This window comes from Mauremys mutica, chromosome 4 (assembly GCF_020497125.1).
Source record: "Mauremys mutica isolate MM-2020 ecotype Southern chromosome 4, ASM2049712v1, whole genome shotgun sequence".
Lineage (NCBI taxonomy): Eukaryota > Metazoa > Chordata > Testudines > Geoemydidae > Mauremys > Mauremys mutica.
In genome coordinates this window covers 97340819-97361067 of record NC_059075.1, presented here as the reverse complement: position 1 = coordinate 97361067, position 20249 = coordinate 97340819, and the positions used below count along the sequence as shown (strand labels likewise).

The following is a 20249-nucleotide window of genomic DNA, read 5'->3' as shown; positions in this document are numbered from 1 at the left end:
GATGTTTAAACACACTCTGGCAACAGCTATTTTCAATACCAGCTTTCAGACCATGTTGCACTACTTGAAGCCAGCCACCCTCCACCCCCACTTTAAATGATATACTGAGCATGCTTCTAACCCTTCTGAGAACTGCACCTTCAGTACCAACCTAAAAATACACCTATTCATAGGATGAGCTACATTTGAGCAACAGAATTCAGTAGAAGTGACATTTAGATAGCAGTCTTGAACACTTTGTGTAGACAGTTATATTCTTGCTTTCCTTAAGATCTCATCTACCAGAAAATGTAGCAATTTAGTGCTTATGTAAAATTCTCCTTTTGTCAACATTTCATTAAAAAAAAGTTACACAAGTGTGTTTGCAAGCTTGTCAATACTATTTCTCTATTCTAGTAGAAGGCAATCGCTTGTCCTTCAAGCGAGGAAATCCTAAATTTTAAATTGCTTGTATAATACTATTGCCATGCTGGGTTAGGCCAGTGGTTCATCTAGTCCTCATATGTAGCCAGTATGAGATACTTCACAAGAAGGTACAAGGAACCACACCACTACAAAATGCAGTCACCCAGATCTCAGGAATTAGTAAAACTTGCCCTGTGATGAGGATTTCTTCACCCTCACTCCCCTGTTTCTCATCTTTAAAAAAAAAAATCCATTTAACAGTGTCTACATATTATGAAATTGCACTAATATTAAATAAAGCATTAATCTAAATTAAACTGGCCCTAACCCCTCAGTAGACATAATGTAAGGGTGACATTTAAACTAAACTGCAAAAATAAATTAGGAATATGTTTAGACAGCCACATAAGCCACTCAAACTCCCTTGTAGATACTGTTTAAAATCAACTTTTTTTAAACACACAAATTTAACTTGTAATAGTGTAACTTCTCTCATTTAGGAAGGCCTCAGCTCTACCTCACCAGTACACCACCACCTCTATACTTTAACTTCACTACATTTGGATGAAATGTTTTTAAGGAATCCAATTAGCTTTGGACTGTCAAAGGTTCTTCTACTGGGAGACATTCGGAAACAAGTCAAGTATCACAATGTTTATTGATAGATACAAGTATATAAAATCAGGGCATGAACATGTCTTGATAAATTAAGTAGACTTAATTTCAATACTATAATAAGAGGGACCAATTCAATTTCTCACCATTTTATGTTTCACACCCACAAAAACCACTTCCAAGGGCATTTAACCACCTTTCCAAACTGATCAGTTTTTGTGCAAGTAAACCATGTTTCTTTTAAAAAGACTTGTGCACTTGCCCAGGCTCAAGGATATTAAAATCTAGCACATAAAGCCCATTACTAGAGGTAGAATTACAGGCAATATACTATTACGGCAACAACCATCGATTACAGTTAAGGATTCTCTGTAACAACCAAATGGATAATCAAATATTGCAACGACTCAAGTATTACACTGAGCAAAGTGCATTTCTACAGTATTCAGTGTTGCTATTCAGTTTTCTAACTTAACAGCCTATGATAACTGGCAGCAAAGAAAACCCTTGCAATAGACTGCTTCTGCTTGAGAACTTATGATGTAATTATTGCATGCTGCTAATACACTGTTATCTAAACATTAAAGATACTCTAAAATATTTTATGGTAGACTATGATTAAGACATACTACAAAAACCTTATGCAGAAGAACATCCTATTGACATGCTTCTGCTTTAAATATTGTGAAACATTACAGCGGAATGAATTTTCGCAGTGGTTAGGTCAAATGCAGTTACATCATAGCAACAGTGTTTGCACAAATTTAAGGCTTTGGCTGGTTCTTTAGTCAGCTTCTTCTTCAGATTCTTCTTCTTCAGCAGTTTCCAGCCAGGTTAGCCACTGGTTTACCTGCAATCATATCAACGCAATTTCAGAAGCAGAAAGAGCAGACCATGCGCGCATATACAAATTTCTACATCTCGTTCATGCGGCTTTCCCCTAAAATACTAGCATAAAAAGCAAGTATTTTGGGTAGCATACACGTCACCACGGACCTTTGCCCCTTTATTTTATTTTTTTGGGGGGAGGGGAAGGTGGAGTGCTCCTTTATCCTGCCTCATATTCCCTTCCCCAGCCCAAATAAATGCCACGTAAGAGCATTTCTAAATTAAGCTAAGTACTTAATATTTTTACAATAGGCTTCCCTGAATGTATCAGCACAATGGAAGTAGGCAAATCTGTACTGAAAAAGATTTTTTTTATAGTTTCTGCTCCATTATACACACTTTTACCTGGAATAAAGCTTTGCCCTTCCCTGGAAACTCTTGAGTAATATCCTCTTTCCATGCCAAAAAGGCTTCCTCTTCAATAATTTCCATGTCGTAGAAATGAACAAAAAAGCGCAGTAACATGCCTATTAAAAAAAAAAAAAAAAGACCAGGTAAATCAATTCAATATTAGGCACACTGCGTTCCTCAGAAGCAGTTTCCCCAGCTATAGAAAGCTCTATGCAAGGCTGACAATTGCACGTTCAATGAAGTTTCATTAGGTTAAGTATACGGTTGCACCCAGGTGGTAAACTTTAAGCACATTCTAGTTATAAATGTAGCCGAGGCTACTATTATTATAGAGTGCCCTTTGACATAGAGGTTACTAAACACTTCACGGCATGGATGGTACTGGATTAATACTTTGCCAATTTGCTAGTGTATTTGAGAGAAATATATAAATACATTATTCATACCTTTTGGAAAGTTGTTGTTGTAGCAGTGCACCTGAAGTGCATACAGAGCACTCACTTGTAGATCAACATGGTCATGAAGAAACTTCTGCATTACTGGCTTGAAGGAAAGAAGCAGTTGTTTTTCCTGTTCTAACTGCTCCTTAGAAGGAGCAGATGAAGAATCTGGTTCGTCATTAGGTGGGCTCACTTCACTAGAAATATACTGCAAGAAACTGGAAATAAAAGTTGTATGAAAACATTTTGAAGTTATATCTGAGACAGGGGTAGGCAACCTATGGCACACATGCCAAAAGCAGCACATGAGCCGATTTTCAGTGGCACTCACACTGCCTGGGTCCTGGCCAGGGGGCTCTGCATTTTAGTGTAATTTTAAATGAAGTTTCCTAGACATTTTAAAAGCCTTATTTAGTTGACATAGAATAGTTTAGTTATGTATTATAGACTTATAGAAAGAGACCTTCTAAAACGTTAAAATGTATTACTGGCACGTGAAGACTTAAATTAGAGTGAATAAATGAAGACTCGGCACACCACTTCTGAAAGGTTGCCGACCCCTGATCTAAGACTAATGAATTACTTTGACAATGTGAAAGTAGCTGTATAAAAAAGCACTTTTATCAGTTGGTTAAATTCACTATCAATTTTTTCTACTTTCAACTGCTTAAAACTCCCCACGTTAAACCCAAGACCAACAAGGTCCTATTTGGGAAAGTACTCATTGGGGGAGGGATAGCTCAGTGGTTTGAGCATTGGCCTGCTCAACCCAGGATTGAGAGTTCAATCCTTGAGGGGGCCCACTTACGGATTTGGGGCAAAATCAATACTTGGTCCTGCTAGAGAAAACAGGGGGCTGGACTCAATGACCTTTCAGCTCTATGAGATAGATAGGTAAGTTATTTGTGGGTCTGTTCATCTTCAGATGCAAGGAATCCTAATCTGTTTCTTTGGACTTGGTTAAGATCGTAATGCTTTAAATAGCATTGAAAACAAGTCATTATGAACCCCCTCCTTGTGCAGGATCTTGTCTCTATATCCTCCTTCTGCAGGGTACACTTTATTCCAGCTACATGGATACTGCATAAGCCAGGGGTGGGCAAACCACGGCCCACGGGCCGGATCCGGCCCCTCAGGGCTTTGGATCCGGCCCGTGGGATTGTCCCCCGTGGTGCTGCAGGCCCCACACCGGTCTCAGAAGCGGCCGGCACCACTTCTCTGCAGCCCCCCAGGGGCAGGGGGCTCCATGTGTTGCCCTTGCCGCCAGGCACTGCCTCCCGCAGCTCCCATTGGTTGGGAACGGGGAACCATGGCCAATGGGAGCTTTGGAGGAGGTACCTGGAGGCGCGGCAAGGGCAGCGCATGCGGAGCCCTCCACCCCCTCTTCCCCCAGGGGCCACAGCGCTTTCTGGAACGGCACAGCATGGGGCCAGGGCAGGCATGCAGGGAGCCTACCCTGGCCCCGGTTTGCACCGCTGCCACCCCAGAGCCGCTTTAGGTAAGTGGCACGGGCTGGAGCCCGAACCCCTCCTGCACCCCGCCCCCCAACTCCCTGTCCTAAGCCCTCTGCCTGCACCTCCCACCCCTCCTGCACCCCTACCCCCTGCCCTGAGCCCCCTCTCGCACTCGGCACCCCTCCTGCACGCCAACCCCCTTCCGAGCTCCCTCATATGCCCTGCACCCCTCCTCTGCCCCAATCCCTTGCCCTGAGCCCCTTCCTGCACACCACACCCCCTCCCACATCCCATACTCCCTCTTGCACCCCAACCCCCGCCCCGGCCCTGCATACAATTTCCCCACCCAGATGTGGCCCTCGGCCCAGAAAGTTTGCCCACCCCTGGCATAAGCCATTAGTGAGCACAAGTCCATTTTTAACATGTTTGATCTACTAAAAAGTATGATTAATTCAGAGCAAACGTATCATCTCACCTTGTCATCAAAATATTCACAAATCCCTTATCTACATGAAGTTTGGGTGAAATGTTGTCTTTAATCCATTTATAGATGGCTTGAGGAGATGGATCCAACTTTATTTGCTTCAACAGTTCCTTCTCCAGTTTCAGAAGTGGGAACAAGAAACTCAGCCCTTTCCCTTCCAAGATCTCCAGCATACGATCCTTATTCTGATCAATTTCTAAGAAAAATTGAATGAAAATTCTGAACAGACAACTTTTGAAGGCAAACAGTGAACCAAAGCTTAGCTGAGGAGGAGAGGTTACTTACAATTGCACAGTAACTAGAGTTCACAATGTTTTGCTACGATGGGTGCTCCAGGTAACGATGTACATGCGCCCGTGCAGACTTGGAGATTTTTCTAATAGTGCCTATGGGTCTGCACCTGCACTGTATGCCTCCTTGTGCTCTGGTATGAGGGCACAGAGGGAGGACCAGACTATAACACTCCAGTTCCTTCAGAACCTCACAGCATAGTTAAGACACCAAAACAAATGGGAAAGGAGATAGTGGCAAAAAAAACCAAAAAAAACCCCACAACATATAGGGCCAAGACATCAGCACGAATGTCAATTACTATGAGTAGGTTTAAACTAGTGTAAATGGTAGATTCTCTGCAACTTCAACGTCTTTAAAATCATGATTTGAGGACTTTAGTAACACAGTTAGATGTTATGGGCCTATTAAAAGGAGTGGGTGGTCAAGGTTCTGTGGCCTGTAATGTGCAAGTCAGATTAGAGCAAGGGTTCTGAACCAGGAGGTTATTAGGTTAACTTGTGTGAGAGAGAAGAGTCACGAGCTGTTAGCCTCCACCTTCAAACCGCACTTTGCCTCCAGCATTTATAATAGTGTTAAATAAATATAAACAAAGGTGTTTTTAATGGGGGGGGGGAGATTTGCACTCAGTTTTACTGTGTGAAAGGGGTCACCAATTCAAAAGTTTGAGAATCCCTGGATTACAGGATCACCATGGTCCCTTCTGGCCTGAAAATCTATGCGTCTAAGTTAAGTAACTTCTTTGAGTTATTGTCCCTATGAGTGTACCACATAAAAGTCCCAAGCAGTTCCTTAATGTGGAGGAGGGTGCTTAGGAGGTGGATCCTGTACAGTGTAGAACAGCTTCAAAGGCTGTGTCCACTCTGAAGGCATGATGCTATGAAGATGTATTAAGGGAGGATCAGGTGGCTGACTTGCAAGTGTCCTTGGTGGGCACCTTCTTAAGGAGGGCAATGGAATTAGATGAACCCTCATGGACTAAGCAGTGACTCGAGGGGGTTCATCCCAGAGGGCAAAATGCACCGCCATATCCACTTCAGTCTGAGAGGAGATTGAATGACCCCCTCCAAAGGGCAGAGTTCAGGGAAAGCCCTTTGGAGGACTTACTTTGAAAAGGACAGAAAGCCAGGGCTCATTTTAGATCTTATGTATGAAGACTAGTCTCTGAACCTTATCCAAGTTCCACTTGTCTAGAAAAGACAGCTGAATGTCCTGACTGATGTCCAGTCCAGTGATACTTTATGGAAGAGGTGTGTGATAGGCCTGTAATGTAACTTTGTCCAGAAAAATCACAGCATATGGTGGGTCAGCCATGAAGGCTTCCAGTTCCCCATTCCTTCTGGCTTTGGCAACTGCCACAAGGAATGAAGAGCTGAAGGACAGATGTAGTAGTAAGCAGGTTGCCTTGTGTTTGAAGGGAGATCCTCTTACTGTGTTAAGTATTAAGCTGAAGTTCCAGGGTAAGTTGTGGTCCTACACTGGAGGGAACCAATTAAAAAAGCCCTTACGGAATCTTGCTGCAGGATATGCAAAGATAAGGGTTTTTTCTGAGTGGCAGATGGAACAAGCCCATCAATTTCAGGATTAGAACAAACGCTGAAGATAGATTTCCTGCTATTTAAAGAGTAGAAGTACTTCCAGATCTGGTACACTCAACATTATGTATCTTCTATTGATTCTCCCCTGATATCTACCTACAAAAAGAACCAACTGAATTTCAGGAGGACATTACTGCTCTAGGCCTGAGAAGCAGGGATGATAAACTAGGGCAGGTTATGGAGCCCAACTACTGGGTCAGGAGAAGGTATAGAGACAGACCAGATGGGTCAGGAACCACACCAGTCTTGGCCACACTGCGGTTATGAAAGCGATCATGGCTCTCTCTCATTTCAGTTTAAGAAGGGCTTTACGGATCAGTGAAATTGGAGCGAAGACATGAAAGAGACCCCAGGGACCACTGGGCCAGAAGACCATCTCCCAAGAGTCTCAACTGTGTATCTTCCACACACTGTGCTCTGAGAAAACTGGCATTTTAAGTTGGAAGACATGGCAAAAAAGGTCTACCTGAGGAAGGTCCCTGTTCAGGCTATCTGTCAGCTCCCACTTATGATCTTGATGGCACTACTAGCCAAAAAAAAAAATCTCCAATTAAGAATGCAATGGCACGCAAACATCCTCATCTCAGCATCCATATAGACAACTTGAATATCATGGATACTATAGCAAATATAAGTCAGCGGGGTAGAAAAAACCTGATTTAAGAAATTCTGCTATAATGACAAAGTTATTTATTAACTGACATCCCCCTCCCCAAGAACGTTTCACAGCATTTTCCACCCTAGTGCACTTTATAGAAGTTGAAAGATAAAATGATTAATGTCATGTCACAGTAAGTATTTTGATCGCTTACCTGGCAACATCTTCTGCATGTTGACTTTGCTTTGTTGGAAGAGTTCAGTTAGCCATTCTCGGTCTTGTAACTTAGCTAACTGCTGAAGGCAAAGCAAGAAGAGGGGGAAATGGGTGCCACTCTCTAGTGGTTGAGCCAGTTCTGAAATGCTCACCAGTTCTGAAATAATGGCACGGGCTGCAAACTGTGCTAAGTAGGATTTCACCAAAGGGATGTCTACCTCCAGTTTGGGACACTGGTCCAATACATTCAGGAATGCCTAAGAAAGAGGGAAGAATATTAGAGTTGTCAGCAACATGATTAGTCTAGGGAACTACAAGATGAAAGAACCTTACACGCAAAGACACGACCTACACATCCAGTGAAAAGTGTGTATTATTTGGAGTAGTACCTGTATTTACTATGGCAGTGTTTTTTTGTTTTTTTAAACTTTTTGTATTGCGACTCCTTTCACATAAGCCTCTGAGTGCCACCCCCCTTATACATTTTGGGGGTGGGGAAGAGGAGACAAATTAATGGGGGCTAGGAGCTGTCTGTCCCACAGAGCTGATGCATGGGGACTGCAAGCTAAGCATCTTGCAACCTGAAGAATTATGACCCCCAGTTTGAGAACCCTTGTACTATAGGATATTGGGGGGGGATGGAGGAGGGGGAGAAAAGGAGAGTGTTTTCCCAATTCCTTACTTGATATAATTTTAATCTAGTCAGTTTCACCATTTTCATGTGTGGATCTTGACACAGTATCCACTGAGACTGTCTGTCACATTTGAAATAGGAATGTAGTTGTAAAGCCACAACAATTGGGACAGGGACTTGCAAAGTTAACATTCAAATAACTTACAGTTTTTAAGCAGACTACCTTTTTGAAGCTAAGCATCAAAAAGAGAACCTTTAACTCAAAAAGAACTCCAGAGCTACAACATGGAGTACCTGCATGAAGTTGTCACTAGTGGCTATTCCTTCTTGTTTGAGTAAGCTGATCAAAGCACTTGCTTTCTCTTTATCTTCATCTGATCGGTCTAGGGATTGAATGATTACTTTGCTCAACATCTCAGGTAGGAAGGGCTTTGGAGCCCTCATTTCTCTCACACCATTGATAGCATCATTTGCATTTCCATTGTTCAGATAGTCAGTCACAACAGCTTCCTGAAATAGAAATTAATCTGAGCTCCACTGATTTCTTGCAGTAGCTGTGTCCCATTTAGAACAGAGTAAAACATTAACTTACAGTGAGTTTAAGCAATTCTTCCTTAGAAGGTGGCGGCTTTTTACTGATCTTTGCAGGCTTCTCTTGAATAAGTGGTGGATTTGTTTTGAGACCAAGCTGAGGAGGCTTGAAAATAAGTGATAAAGTTAGGGTAGTTTCAGAAATTCAATATTTGGTTACATTTATTCAAATCTTTTACTGAAACTACAGCCAGAAGAAAACCCTGTATTCTTTCCAATATTGTTTTTTATATACGATTGTTATTTATCTTGATGCATGTGCAAGAGCTACTTTAGTTGTCAGCACTTAAATTGCATACATATTTATACAGAGCTAAACAATAGTCAGTTATCAAATTAGGATATTTACCTGTCCCAAAGGTGGTGTCTGAGTGCGTGGTGGTTGTGCACTGGGAGGAATCATAGTTATTTGGGGCTGAAGCTTTGGCACTTGGTTCTTATTCATTAGAAAAGATTGAGCAGGTCTCAGGCTAATCTGTAAGAAGACAAATCCTAGCCCATCAAATTGCTGAAGTTCCCTGGCAAGTCACTAAATAATCAGAGTATCTCACAAGCCCTGCTAATGTAATGACGTGACACAGAACAAATTTATTTTTGTAACCTGATCTTGATCTCATGCTAGTTTTACATTAATGTATTCAATGGGATTATTTCAGAATTTACACTGGTAAAACTAATCAGGATTAGGCCACGTGTGTACTTCAACGCCCAAGAACAACAGGATGAACCAAGGATAAAATTTCCAATTTGAAACAAGGTGTGTTAATATAAGGTGCCTGTATATTTAAGTCTTGGCTTAATCAATATCAAAACACAATATTGCTAGTTTTAGCCTTGGGTTGGTATTTTGATGACTGCAAAATAGACCCAAAGTGATTTGCTTTGGAAACAGATGCATGGTTATTAGATAAGCCAAGATTTAAAGGAAAAATATTCAAGTGGACATCTCGGTGACTGTGTCAAATGCAGAGTAAACTTTGCATTACTGTACATGCATATCAGTTTTAAAATTGACATAAATATTATTTTATCATGGCCAACCACTCCCCAAAGCAGACCTTAAACACAAAAACAAAACAACTCCCCCCCCCCCCAAAACCTATATTAAGACCCGATGAAGAGCTCCTTTATATGAAAGGCCAAAAGGTATTGACCTTGCTTTAGGAAAGAAAAATCCTGAGAAATTGCCCTCATATCTCATAATCTTGCTCATAGGACGCTGGACACCCAAGGATAATGAGGGTTAAAGTGAAAGTGGAGAAGGGACAAAGAAGAAAAGAGGAGGAGATAAGAAGCAGAGGTCCAGCATTAGTCCTCGTAATAACGCGTCTTGCTATAATCATTGGGCAATATATTAAGAATGCTGCAAGTAATGTAGGTATATACCTCATCTGCATTAAGCTGTCCTTTCTTAGAAAACCGAGGTGGCATATCCTTCGACTGTCCTTGTTGCTGGGATAACAGTCCCTGATTCTGGTTATGGTAGAGCTGGCTTTGCCCCTATTTCCGAGAGAGAGAGAGAAAGAGACAGAGAGAAAGAAGTGCAGATGATGGGGGTGCACAAAATATGGTAGTAGTACCAAAAGGAACTAGAAAATATTTGCCAGGGAAGGAAGAAAGAGGAAAATAAAGTAGTGTATTCTATCCCTATCCAGGGCCATGGATTTAAAAGAAATAAATTGACACATTACACACTTCTGACTCAGTCATAAAATGTGCACCTTCCCTGGCAATAAAGAAAGAAGTCTCCCTTGCATCAGTCTCTCTCCTCTCTTTTTCCCCCCCCTTTTTCTGGAGGGGTGGGTGGATGGTTGGGGAAGAAGTGACTGCAGTGTGCAAGAAGTGCTTATTTTCCTACCAGCTGTAAGAAGCTTATACAACACAGATGACCATCATCCATCTGGAAGCCTGCACATCTGTCTCAATCTAAAGAGATTCCAAAACTAAGGTTTCAGATATACCTAATCACCAAAAGTCTTCCTTACCTGATTTTTCAAAAAAGATTTCCCTAGATCTCCAAACTGGGATTGAGCAGGAGGCATGAGGTGTCCCCCATGGCCATTGAAAAGTTGATTTGAACGATGACGTCCCATGGTTGGTGAAAATCTATCCTGAATAACTCCTGGACCAGTACCAATTCCGCTACCTGTACATAGGAAGGTGAATGAGACGGCAGACAGTCATGTACACACCTGACAATCAAGAGAATGCTGCTGCTGCCACAGCAGCTTTAGGATTTCCGTTTACCTGGCATTTGTCCAAACATATCAGCAAGCCCTCCAAGTGGGTCCCTGTCAAGTTTCATCCTGGGTGGCATAAACGGTCCCTCCAGAAAGAAGTCGCTTCTCATCCCTTGAGCCATAGGAGCAGGAATAAAGACTCCCAGATCCTTCAAAGACAAATTTAGAATCTTAGTCAATTCATATAGATAGGTCTGCAAGTCCAGAACATGTATTACCAGTCTATTCAGATTCTAGAATTAAGATTTTAGTCGGAGTCCAGGAGTTTGACCAACCCCCTCATGCAAACATGCCACAGATGACCAATAATACATCATTACATTTGGTGCAAATGTACATGGAAGTACTTACTTTTACTGCATCTTGACGGATTTGATTGATAGTCTTTGGTCCATTGTCAAGAAAAGCTTTGCGAGGAACCCAGTTGTGTTCTCTCAACTCCACAGTATCCTAAAGGAAAAAAGCAAAAACTTAATGGACCCCAAAAAAAAGGGGGGGGGGGCGGGGGAGAAGAAGAGACAAAGAGGGCAAGAAACACGACTAGCACTCTTACCTGCAGCAGGAAACGAATCCTTGCTGGCAATTCCTTACTTAACATCAAGGAGCGCATACGGGCAAAGTACTGATCCATTAAGGACTAAGAGGAGAAAGAAGCCAAGTTTAACTTAGTTGCTCAAAGTTGCGGTTTCCCCCGCAGTCTCTCTTTTCAGTATCAGTATTACAAATTACATTTAAAATGTGTCAGTGTTCAAATGATCTAAAAATAGTAAAGAGAAACAGGCTGTTGTCCTCCCCTTGTTTCCCATTTCCTTAAAGGAATGGTTTGGACTGGACTGTAGCTGAATTCCTAGATTATCTTCTGCCCAAGTCACTGAGGCAAAGGTCAGAAATATCAGTCAATACTATTTAGCTTTGTAAACATTCTGACAGTGACCAGCTACTAAAAATAACTATGAAGACAAGACAGGTCAACCTTAAGAGACCAGGGGTAGGAAAGTTATAGGCCACAAAACAAACATCATGTAACTAGTTCCTTGTGCTCAGAATATAATTCTACAGCATTTCCGAGATAAAAATTAGTATTTACGTACATAATTCCTCAACTTTCTAGAGTTGAGATTGTGAAAAAGCAACTTATTTCTGCCCCTCCCCCCTCTTTTTTTTTGCGCAGAGAGCCATTAAAAAAAACAAGTGTTAGTACTTCAGTTTGAAAGAAAGACATACCTTGGCTTTTGCATGGTCTAGTCTAGGTCCCACTGTCCTCATTATCTGACAGAGGCACTCCAAATCCTCCCCCATATCCTTGAGTTGGACTCTCTTCTTCTTTTCCAAAAGCTAAAGAGGGATTATTTCCATTAAGAGGGGGATCTTTTTGCAGACAGTTATGAGGTTAATTCAAAATACAGAATGCTCTCCCCCCTCTCTCTCTATACAGAGCCGTATCCTGCAAAATACCTGGACCAAATTAAAACTTCATCTTGGAGAATTCTTACAGAACTCTTAATAAAAGCTATGTACTGCACTGAAAGTTGCCCCTTAAATAAATAAATGGTATTTTGCACTGTCATTAACTATTCAATTTTTCCTACATACACACCCTAAAAAAAACAAAACACATACATCTCTTAAAGCAGTATTGACTATTTTGCACTTGAATGTTAGCTGTAAAGAACTATTTTACTGAGGTGGTACACACCAAATTTAGGAAATCCTGACACTTACTGTTTTGATGCACTTATGAAGGATAGATTCATGAATAAGATCAAGCTTGCCAAGTTCTCCAATGAATTTGATGTTCCCCAGCATCTTGATCTTGGCAATAGCTCTCTGTTCCTCCTCCTCCGGGAGGAGGGGGCCATCACGCTTATCATAGACTGGACATAAGAGATGTTGGTCAACAATACTGTACAAATATACATAAGATATAAAGTCTAGATTTAATATAGAATAGTTTTAATCTTACTATCAACATTTCTGGTGCGGTTTTCAAATTCATCTTGAAGTTTAGAAATTAGGAGGCGTCTGAATGTCTACAAACGAGATATAATTAGGTTTCAGACCAATGCAGTTATCCACACAAGCAAAAAGTTTAGATTTTCAGTGAGAGAGGAATAAGACACTCACTGTGCTTTGCTTCTGTCCTGGATGACACTCTGCTGATGGGCCATCAAAGTTGGGTGCATCTTCTGCCAGCCGCAGACATAGTTGAGCATACAGGGAGCTATACTTCGGCTCTTCAAGGGCTTTGTCTACGATCTAAAGAAAATAGTATGTTTCTAGTACAGTAACTTTAATTAGAACTTTAAGATATTCACTACTTAATCCTGTTAGTGTCCTAGTGGACATATTCTAAGAGAGGGCATTTTAAAAACTTTTATTTGGGGCAAAGTACCCAATCATAAAATTACAACAGTCACTCTTTGTGTGTGACTATTGCTCCAGATGGACTCCTAGTATTTCCTAGTAGCAATTGGGGGAAGGAATAGCTCAGTGGTTTGAGCATTGGCCTGCTAAACCCAGGGTTGTGAGTTCAATCCTTGAGGGGGCCACTTAAGGATCTGGGGCAAAAATTGGTCCTGCTAGTGAAGGCAGGGGGCTGGACTCAATGACCTTTCAAGGTCCCTTCCAGTACTAGGAGATTGGTATATCTCCAATTATTACCTTACCTTATTACCTAACCTCTTATAGCCTTGGAGAACTCTAGTGTCTTGTGTAATCTTCAATAAACTGGTATTCCAATGTTAAAAAAAATACCTTCCTCCCTCTCCTCCAACCATCTCAGAATCTATTAGAGCCTTACAACATTGCTATGGGATTTAAGACAGTAATTGTGCCTGAGCTCACACATCTTTTATTTCATGACAACGAGTGTATTTGGTTCTGCCTCAGCACCGGGGGGGGGGGGGGAGGAGAGGAAGAGAGGAAAGAAGGTAACCAAAGCATGGTGTATGTGTCTGTGGACTCGATTATCTCTCAAAGTCCCTGCCAGCCCCACTTTAGTTCACCTGACCATATTTAAGTAATTTACATAAAGCACAAGGATGGGTAGTACAGTACAACTCTTGTTTTTCACAGTATAACTACTACTAGTAGCAATGTTTCAAAAAAGCTACACTATCACTTGGCACTCAAAGTTTAACAGAGTCCCAAGACCACCTACAGAAATATCAGAAGCATTTGTGCTAGTAAAAGCCTGCTTCAGATGAAAAAGCCTTCACATCCTGTACTACTGTAGAAATCTTTACCAGGAAGGGTTGTTTTAATATATGAATAAAAGTTAAATTGGTTGTTATTTAAGCTGCTGCTTCTCTTCCAGTTTTAATCCCCGATGTGTAATAAAATTAAGTTTTGGGCAATTTTCCTTCATCTATTTGGCTCTATTTTATATCAGAATTGTTCCTGATAGACTTTAACCAAGATTATTCATCCTTTACGCAAACACTCTTAGTTTTATAGTACAATCACTTAGATATTCTTATTAAATACTAAATTCATATGTACTTAAAATACACCCAACTTACCAGCAGTATGATCCCTTTTAGGATGAGCTTAGACTCTACACCCACATTGAGGAGCTCAAGGCATAGCTTGTCAAACTTTTCAGGAGTAAGTTTATTTAGTATGCTAGAAGAAAAAAAGTTAGAGGAATCAGTTATGTTTGTAAAATGTTCACATAGCCCATACAGTTTAATTTATGTGAGTTGGGGTTAAGATTTGAGTTGTCCTGGTTTTCTTCCAGTTATCACTTTAGGTAAGTGTTTGTTAACTAGAGGCGGCTTTTTAGGGCACATGAGAAATGCACTCTCAGCAGCAAACAGAATATAGCAATCTTAACCCCACCACCCCTTACAAGTTTTTTTTACATGATGCAGGGCTGACAATTCAGATTTTCTACTGCTCTGCCTCCACCAATCCCTTACAGAAGACAGCTACTCAGGAATCTCTGACCAGCTTCAGGAATACTCTCTTGTAAGCTTATGCACATGTATTTGCCCCTCCTTCTAACCCTTCCATTAGGAACCATGTATTTCAATTTTAAACATACAAGACAGTGGTTTCAACCTTTCATTTGTGGACCCCAAAAACACCCCCCCCCACAAACTTTTAATGGAGGTGTTGACCCCTTTGGAAATCTTGGATGTAGTCTGCAGACCTCTTGGGGTCTGAAGACCACAGGTTGAAAACTATTGGTATAAAAGTACTTATACTACAGCTTGATAAGATAATAGGGGGAAGAGGGGGAGAAGAGAAGGTAATTTTTAGTACTCCACTTTGCCAATCAATATTAACCTTAAAAATAACAGACCAACTCACCCTCTTACTTTCCTGAAGATTGCATCATGTCGTTCTTTGTCATTTGCGGAGTCGTCATCTCGTCTAGTGCTTCGTGAAGGAATCCATTTCTGAGCGTTTTGCCCTGGGGTTTTCCCCAGGAACTCGCTATATTTATTGAAAAATATAAATAAAAGGAAGTAAACTGAGAAAAGAAGATTTTGCTCAAATGCTGTCATAAGCAGCATAAGCTTTGAATGTCACCTTAGATTTAGGTTATGAACCTGCAAGTAGTTGTGCAATAGGTGCTCCCATAGCCTATGGGGACATTATGGAGACCCACATACTTCTTTTATAAGATTGGGTGTTCTCTAGTGTCCCCACCAACTCCTCTGCACACCCCCTTGACTTCATTTCAGTGAAATGAAATGTTAGTAATTGCCTACAGTTAGCCAGTTTAACTAAAAAGAAAAATGTGTCTCTAGTATACAAAACTGGAATAAGATTTGTCAGTGTTAGCTTTGTTACAGATGACAACAGTCTAATCACATGGTGTCTTGGAGAAGTCTACAGGTTTGAGATCAATAACTGCTGTTATGTATGTATGCAGACTCTTTATTTATGGCTATATATGTTTTTAACACCGACATGGCAATAGGACATACAGACCTGTTGCTGGCAGTCTTGGGATAGTGCTGAGGTGCACCCCTACTACCTCCTCCGCCTGAAGAAGCACTGTTTCAGAGAAGAAAATATCCTTATTCAAGGCTTTTCAAAAGTACTCTCTCTAGCACAGGCCTAGCTACACAATTTTTTTGTATATTTTATTTGAAAGTTTAGCTATACATCCTTCACAAACTGAAGTTAAAAGTGATACAATTAATCTGTCCCTTAGCATATGAAACTAACTTAACATTCTCAGAGCGAGTTGAACATATATATTGCCAGACATTTTGCTTTTGAGTTATTTCACAATAGTCTGTCATGCTATATTGGGGGGGGCCGCGAAATATGGATAACACCTACCTGAAACGAGAAGCACCCCCTTCTGCAATCGCACTCTCCACTTTGGCGGCTTGACAACGAAGAATCTTCAAAAGAATAATAAATTGACAGGGTGGGGGGAAAAAAACCTAGAATGACAAATCAAGAGCTCATATTACAATTATTCCCTTGTGCTTATAACAGTTCTTTTCTTCAGCAGGATGACATCTATCAACACAAACCACATTATTTGAGTTTAACTATGTGGGTTTTTTTTTAAAATAAAAAAAGTCCCCCAGAGCTTAAATACAGTTTGAAAGTCAGTTTATTCCTTCACTTATGTGCAACACTTGTTAACATAAAGCAATGTAGGGACATACTTAGAAAGCTCGATTATGTGACCATAATGGTCTCTCTTGCGGCCAAAAATAAGGTCTAAATTCTTGTCTGAGACACACCTTTTTCTTACAGGTTACTTTAAAAATATATATATTCTACGGTCTGATGTCATATTCGCATAAGATTTTGTCCAGTTTTAAAATAAAGATTTGTACTATTGTGAAGTTTGGCAGGAACAGCCACGCAATAATGTCAAATCTAACAGGAATGCATCCTAAACACTGTAGTGTGAACAGGTGTGCCAGATCATAAAGTGTTTAATGCAGGCCTATTTAAGATCACATGAATATCTAATCCATATGAAAGATAGTCATTTAACTACAGAACTGCTTTAAGCCCCATTTGCCTCACCCTACAAATGGTTAAGATTCAAAGATAGAGGTAGTTTGATCATGCCCGGAAACGTGGGTGGCCTTTAAAAGAAAAATCAGAGCCGTACTCATCATGGAGGTAGTCTGCTCTGAAGACAAAAGATCGAGCATCTTGACAGTTCTTTGTTTCAAAATTTTACTTCCATAGCCTTTTCTACTGGCTCAACCATTTAAAAAAATTAAGTGATGAGATAAAGCATGATGGAGCCTAGCAGAGTTCTTTCACCAGAGGATAAAACCATGAAAGGTGTTTCCCCCTGAGGAAGTCTCCCCCTCCCTCCTATGCGCGTTTGGCAGGTAAGCGCTACCTCCTACTTTTTAAAGATACTTTCCGCTTGAGCAATACACCTTCTAATCCTGCCCTGGCAGCTCCCCCCCCCCCCCATCCCCCGCTTCTCTCCAGCAGCCTGCTCGGGCTGGGGGCAAGGGAAGGGAACAAAAGGGCTGCGGGAAACGCAGGCGGCAGCACCGGCGCCTCCGCAGGACGCAGGCACTCCCCTCCCCCCCCCGCCGCCGCACGCCCCCCTCCCCCCGCCTCCGGGCGCCGCCCGTTCCTAGGCTCGGCAGGCCGGGCCGGCTCTTTGTTCTCGGCGAGGGAAGCAGGAAGCCCCCAGCCCGCCCTCTGCAGGGCGACGAGCTGCTCCCCCGTTACGCGCAGCCCGCGAGGGCCTCGCGCCCAGACAAAGCGCTTCCCCCTTCGCTAGCGCAGGGAGGCACCGGAATAAAAAGACAAAGGCGGGTGGGTGGGTGATGAAGTTCCTCCGGATCGAGGGGCTCACCCGCCCGCCCGCCCCCCGGGAGGGGACCCTATGGGGGCGATCACGGTCCCGAAGGCGCATCCCCTTCTTGGGCAGGTCGGGGGCAGGGACGAGCCCCTCCCCGGGGCAGATCAGGGCCCCTCACCCGCCCTCCCGATGTGCGCGAGAGCAGGCAGCTTCTCCGGGGTTACGCGGGAGCCACGCTGCCTTCCCCGGAGGCCTCGGGTCTCTGCTTCCCCTTCACCCCGCCGCGAGCGGCTGAGGCGCCCTTCCAAGGGCAGAGCCCGTAACCGGCTCCCTCCGCCGCGCCTCCCCACGCCCGGCCCGCAGCCAGCCCCCCGCTCCCCGCGGCTTCTCAGCCGAGCCGGACGGGCTGCGAGTCTCTGCCCTCCGCCCAGGGAGAAGCCGGTCCCGACGGCCGGGGCCGCCATTTTGTAGTGAAGAAAGAGGGGGAGGCGAAAAGAAGATGGCGGCCATTTTAGCGGCGGCCATTTTAGACAACAGTACCCCCCCAGCGCTGTCCGCCGGCACCGGCTTCCTCACCTTCCCTGGGGCCTCGTCAGCTTCACCGGGTCCCGGCGGCCACCAAGGGCGGGGGGAGAGGCGAGAGAAGGGAGGGGGAAGAGGGAGCCGGGGACCGGGGTAGGGAGGGGGGGGAGCGTACGACGCAGGACGAGCCTCCGAATCACCCAAGCAGGAGCAGCCAAAAGCTTCCTTCCACCACCTCCATAGAGATCCGACTCGCAGCCGCTTCTAACGCGCACTGAGCCAGCCCCACTAACTTTATTACCCTGCGCGCAACCTACCCCGCCTCAGCACACCAACAGCCAATCGCCGCCGGAGACTCCGCCCACCCCCGCCAATCAGAGCAGAGGAAGGGGCGGGGATAGAGCAAAGATGGGGGAGGAGCGAGCAAGGAAAGGTTGGTTGAATAGCAGCACCTCCGCAGTGCAGCACCGGTATGCGCGAAGGCATTTACGGCGACAGGTTTGCGTAGCTGACTGGGTGAAAGGGGAGCGGTTGCGCAAGTGGCGCACCCATTCAGTGGGTGCTGCCTGCCTGTCTCCCTTCTTTGCTGTTTGTTCCCATGTTTCTCCCATCGGGCAGTCTCCTGCTTCAGGAGGGTGAAGGAGCTGTCCCTGTGCAGTACATCGGGCTACCCTGCTCATCCTCTCTGACCAGGTTGAAAACACACTTACACACCCCACATAGTGTTGCCACACAGTCACGGTTATACATTGTGATCTGAGCCTGAAAACAGCTGCATGAAGGACAGTTGCCATGGGGGCTGCAGGGGTCTAGTCCCCTGCAACCAATTCTAGGGTTACATTCCCTGTTTAGGGGCCAGCTAGGGTACAGTAGATAGATTCAGCTGGTAGAGCTGTTCAGTCCATCACATGGCATCATGCAACTGACATGGTTGACAATGATTTAGGAGGCTGGTTCTGACTTGCATAGTTTATACTGTGTCTAACAATCATTTGTGAACATGGTTGTAGCTATGGTATCACAGTTGGATGCTTTGCCATGGAAGGACTTTTGCTGCTGCTGTGACTGAGAGCACATGCACATTTCACAATGCAGCTATGAGGCAGATGAAAGATTTTCCTTCGATTATAAATCACAGTTCTGTCCTCCTTTTAACTGATATTTTTGCACATTATTTTAGAGTTCAATCTTGTCAGTAGTAATCATCATTATTGGACATGCCAAACCTACAAAAAACATACCCAAAACGCAGAATTGGGCTTGTTTTTTCGCTTAATTGGCTTGTGAGTTACCCGTTGGCTAGTTTTTGGCTTGTTGTTTTGTTTTTCTTTAAATTGGCTCCCGGCAAGCAGGGGGGGAAAGAGTTGAGGTGCACAGCGGATCCATGCCAGTCCCAAACTGCATGCCAGGGGGATCTAGGCCCAGGTTTTTTCCCAGAACCGTGATTGTTCAGCTTGCAGGACACACTTCAAAATATAGCTGTTCTCTCAAACTATTGTTTTTTCCTCACTTTTCAGAGGGTGGTGGCAGAAATAAAATGACACGTTTGAGTAGATAACAGGATGGTTATAGGAGAGTCTGAGTTGGGGGGCAATTGGGAAAATTCTACTTATTGACATTGGTCCAAAGTGCATGTTATAAAGATTTAAAGATTAAATTAATATTTTATATATGCAGCCTGAGCTTTTAAGGAGCATACTCTAATCACTTAAAATAAACAGAGCCCTGTTTGGAGCACTAAACTGTCAGCTACAACTATAACCATATTATAAGTTGTGAAGCATGGTAAACTATGCTTAGCAATAAGTATTGCTCCTTCTTCTGACAGTCTCAACAATCTGGCAAATAGTAGGAGAGGTCTAGGCCAAGGGTTTTTGCAGGTAAGTGCCCAGCAGAGGCTGAGTATACTCCTGTACTCTACCTAGTGGTTACACAATACACTAGTTCTAGAAAAGTGGTGGTTAGATGACAGGAAGGGTAATCTCTTCTTCCAGGAATAATAGCCCAACTTCCAGGCCTAGGTCCCAGAGAACAACTCTGTCTCAAGAATGGACTCTAAACAGAGACAAGGCAGAGAGCAAACTCTCCTACAGCTCACACAGCCATTTCTTCCTGAACTACTGACCTCTATGCAGAACTTGCATAACTCCAAACTAACAACAACATTGTGT

At 43.2% G+C, this 20249-nt stretch overlaps 1 protein-coding gene and 1 non-coding gene across 2 annotated transcripts in view; both read right to left on the bottom strand.

The window, feature by feature from the left end:
* Window positions 1–1044: 1044 nt before the first annotated feature.
* Window positions 1045–20249, bottom strand: part of EIF4G2 (eukaryotic translation initiation factor 4 gamma 2) — a gene marked incomplete at its 5' end in the record, with an annotated part of 89870 nt that continues 70665 nt past the window's right edge. Inside the window, 21 exons of the mRNA XM_045014372.1 lie at window positions 1045–1870; window positions 2254–2375; window positions 2706–2917; window positions 4629–4833; window positions 7339–7597; window positions 8269–8484; window positions 8567–8671; window positions 8915–9040; window positions 9952–10065; window positions 10551–10711; window positions 10813–10954; window positions 11157–11255; window positions 11359–11442; window positions 12030–12140; window positions 12528–12679; window positions 12769–12835; window positions 12930–13061; window positions 14327–14429; window positions 15120–15245; window positions 15747–15812; window positions 16104–16210. Of these exons, the coding sequence (XP_044870307.1) occupies window positions 1805–1870; window positions 2254–2375; window positions 2706–2917; window positions 4629–4833; window positions 7339–7597; window positions 8269–8484; window positions 8567–8671; window positions 8915–9040; window positions 9952–10065; window positions 10551–10711; window positions 10813–10954; window positions 11157–11255; window positions 11359–11442; window positions 12030–12140; window positions 12528–12679; window positions 12769–12835; window positions 12930–13061; window positions 14327–14429; window positions 15120–15245; window positions 15747–15812; window positions 16104–16210 (2775 nt within the window). The remainder of the gene's footprint in view (window positions 1871–2253; window positions 2376–2705; window positions 2918–4628; window positions 4834–7338; window positions 7598–8268; window positions 8485–8566; window positions 8672–8914; window positions 9041–9951; window positions 10066–10550; window positions 10712–10812; window positions 10955–11156; window positions 11256–11358; window positions 11443–12029; window positions 12141–12527; window positions 12680–12768; window positions 12836–12929; window positions 13062–14326; window positions 14430–15119; window positions 15246–15746; window positions 15813–16103; window positions 16211–20249) is intronic.
* LOC123370580 lies at window positions 9750–9915 on the bottom strand. The gene has a single exon (XR_006579477.1). It is a non-coding gene; the product is annotated as a small nucleolar RNA SNORD97 (small nucleolar RNA).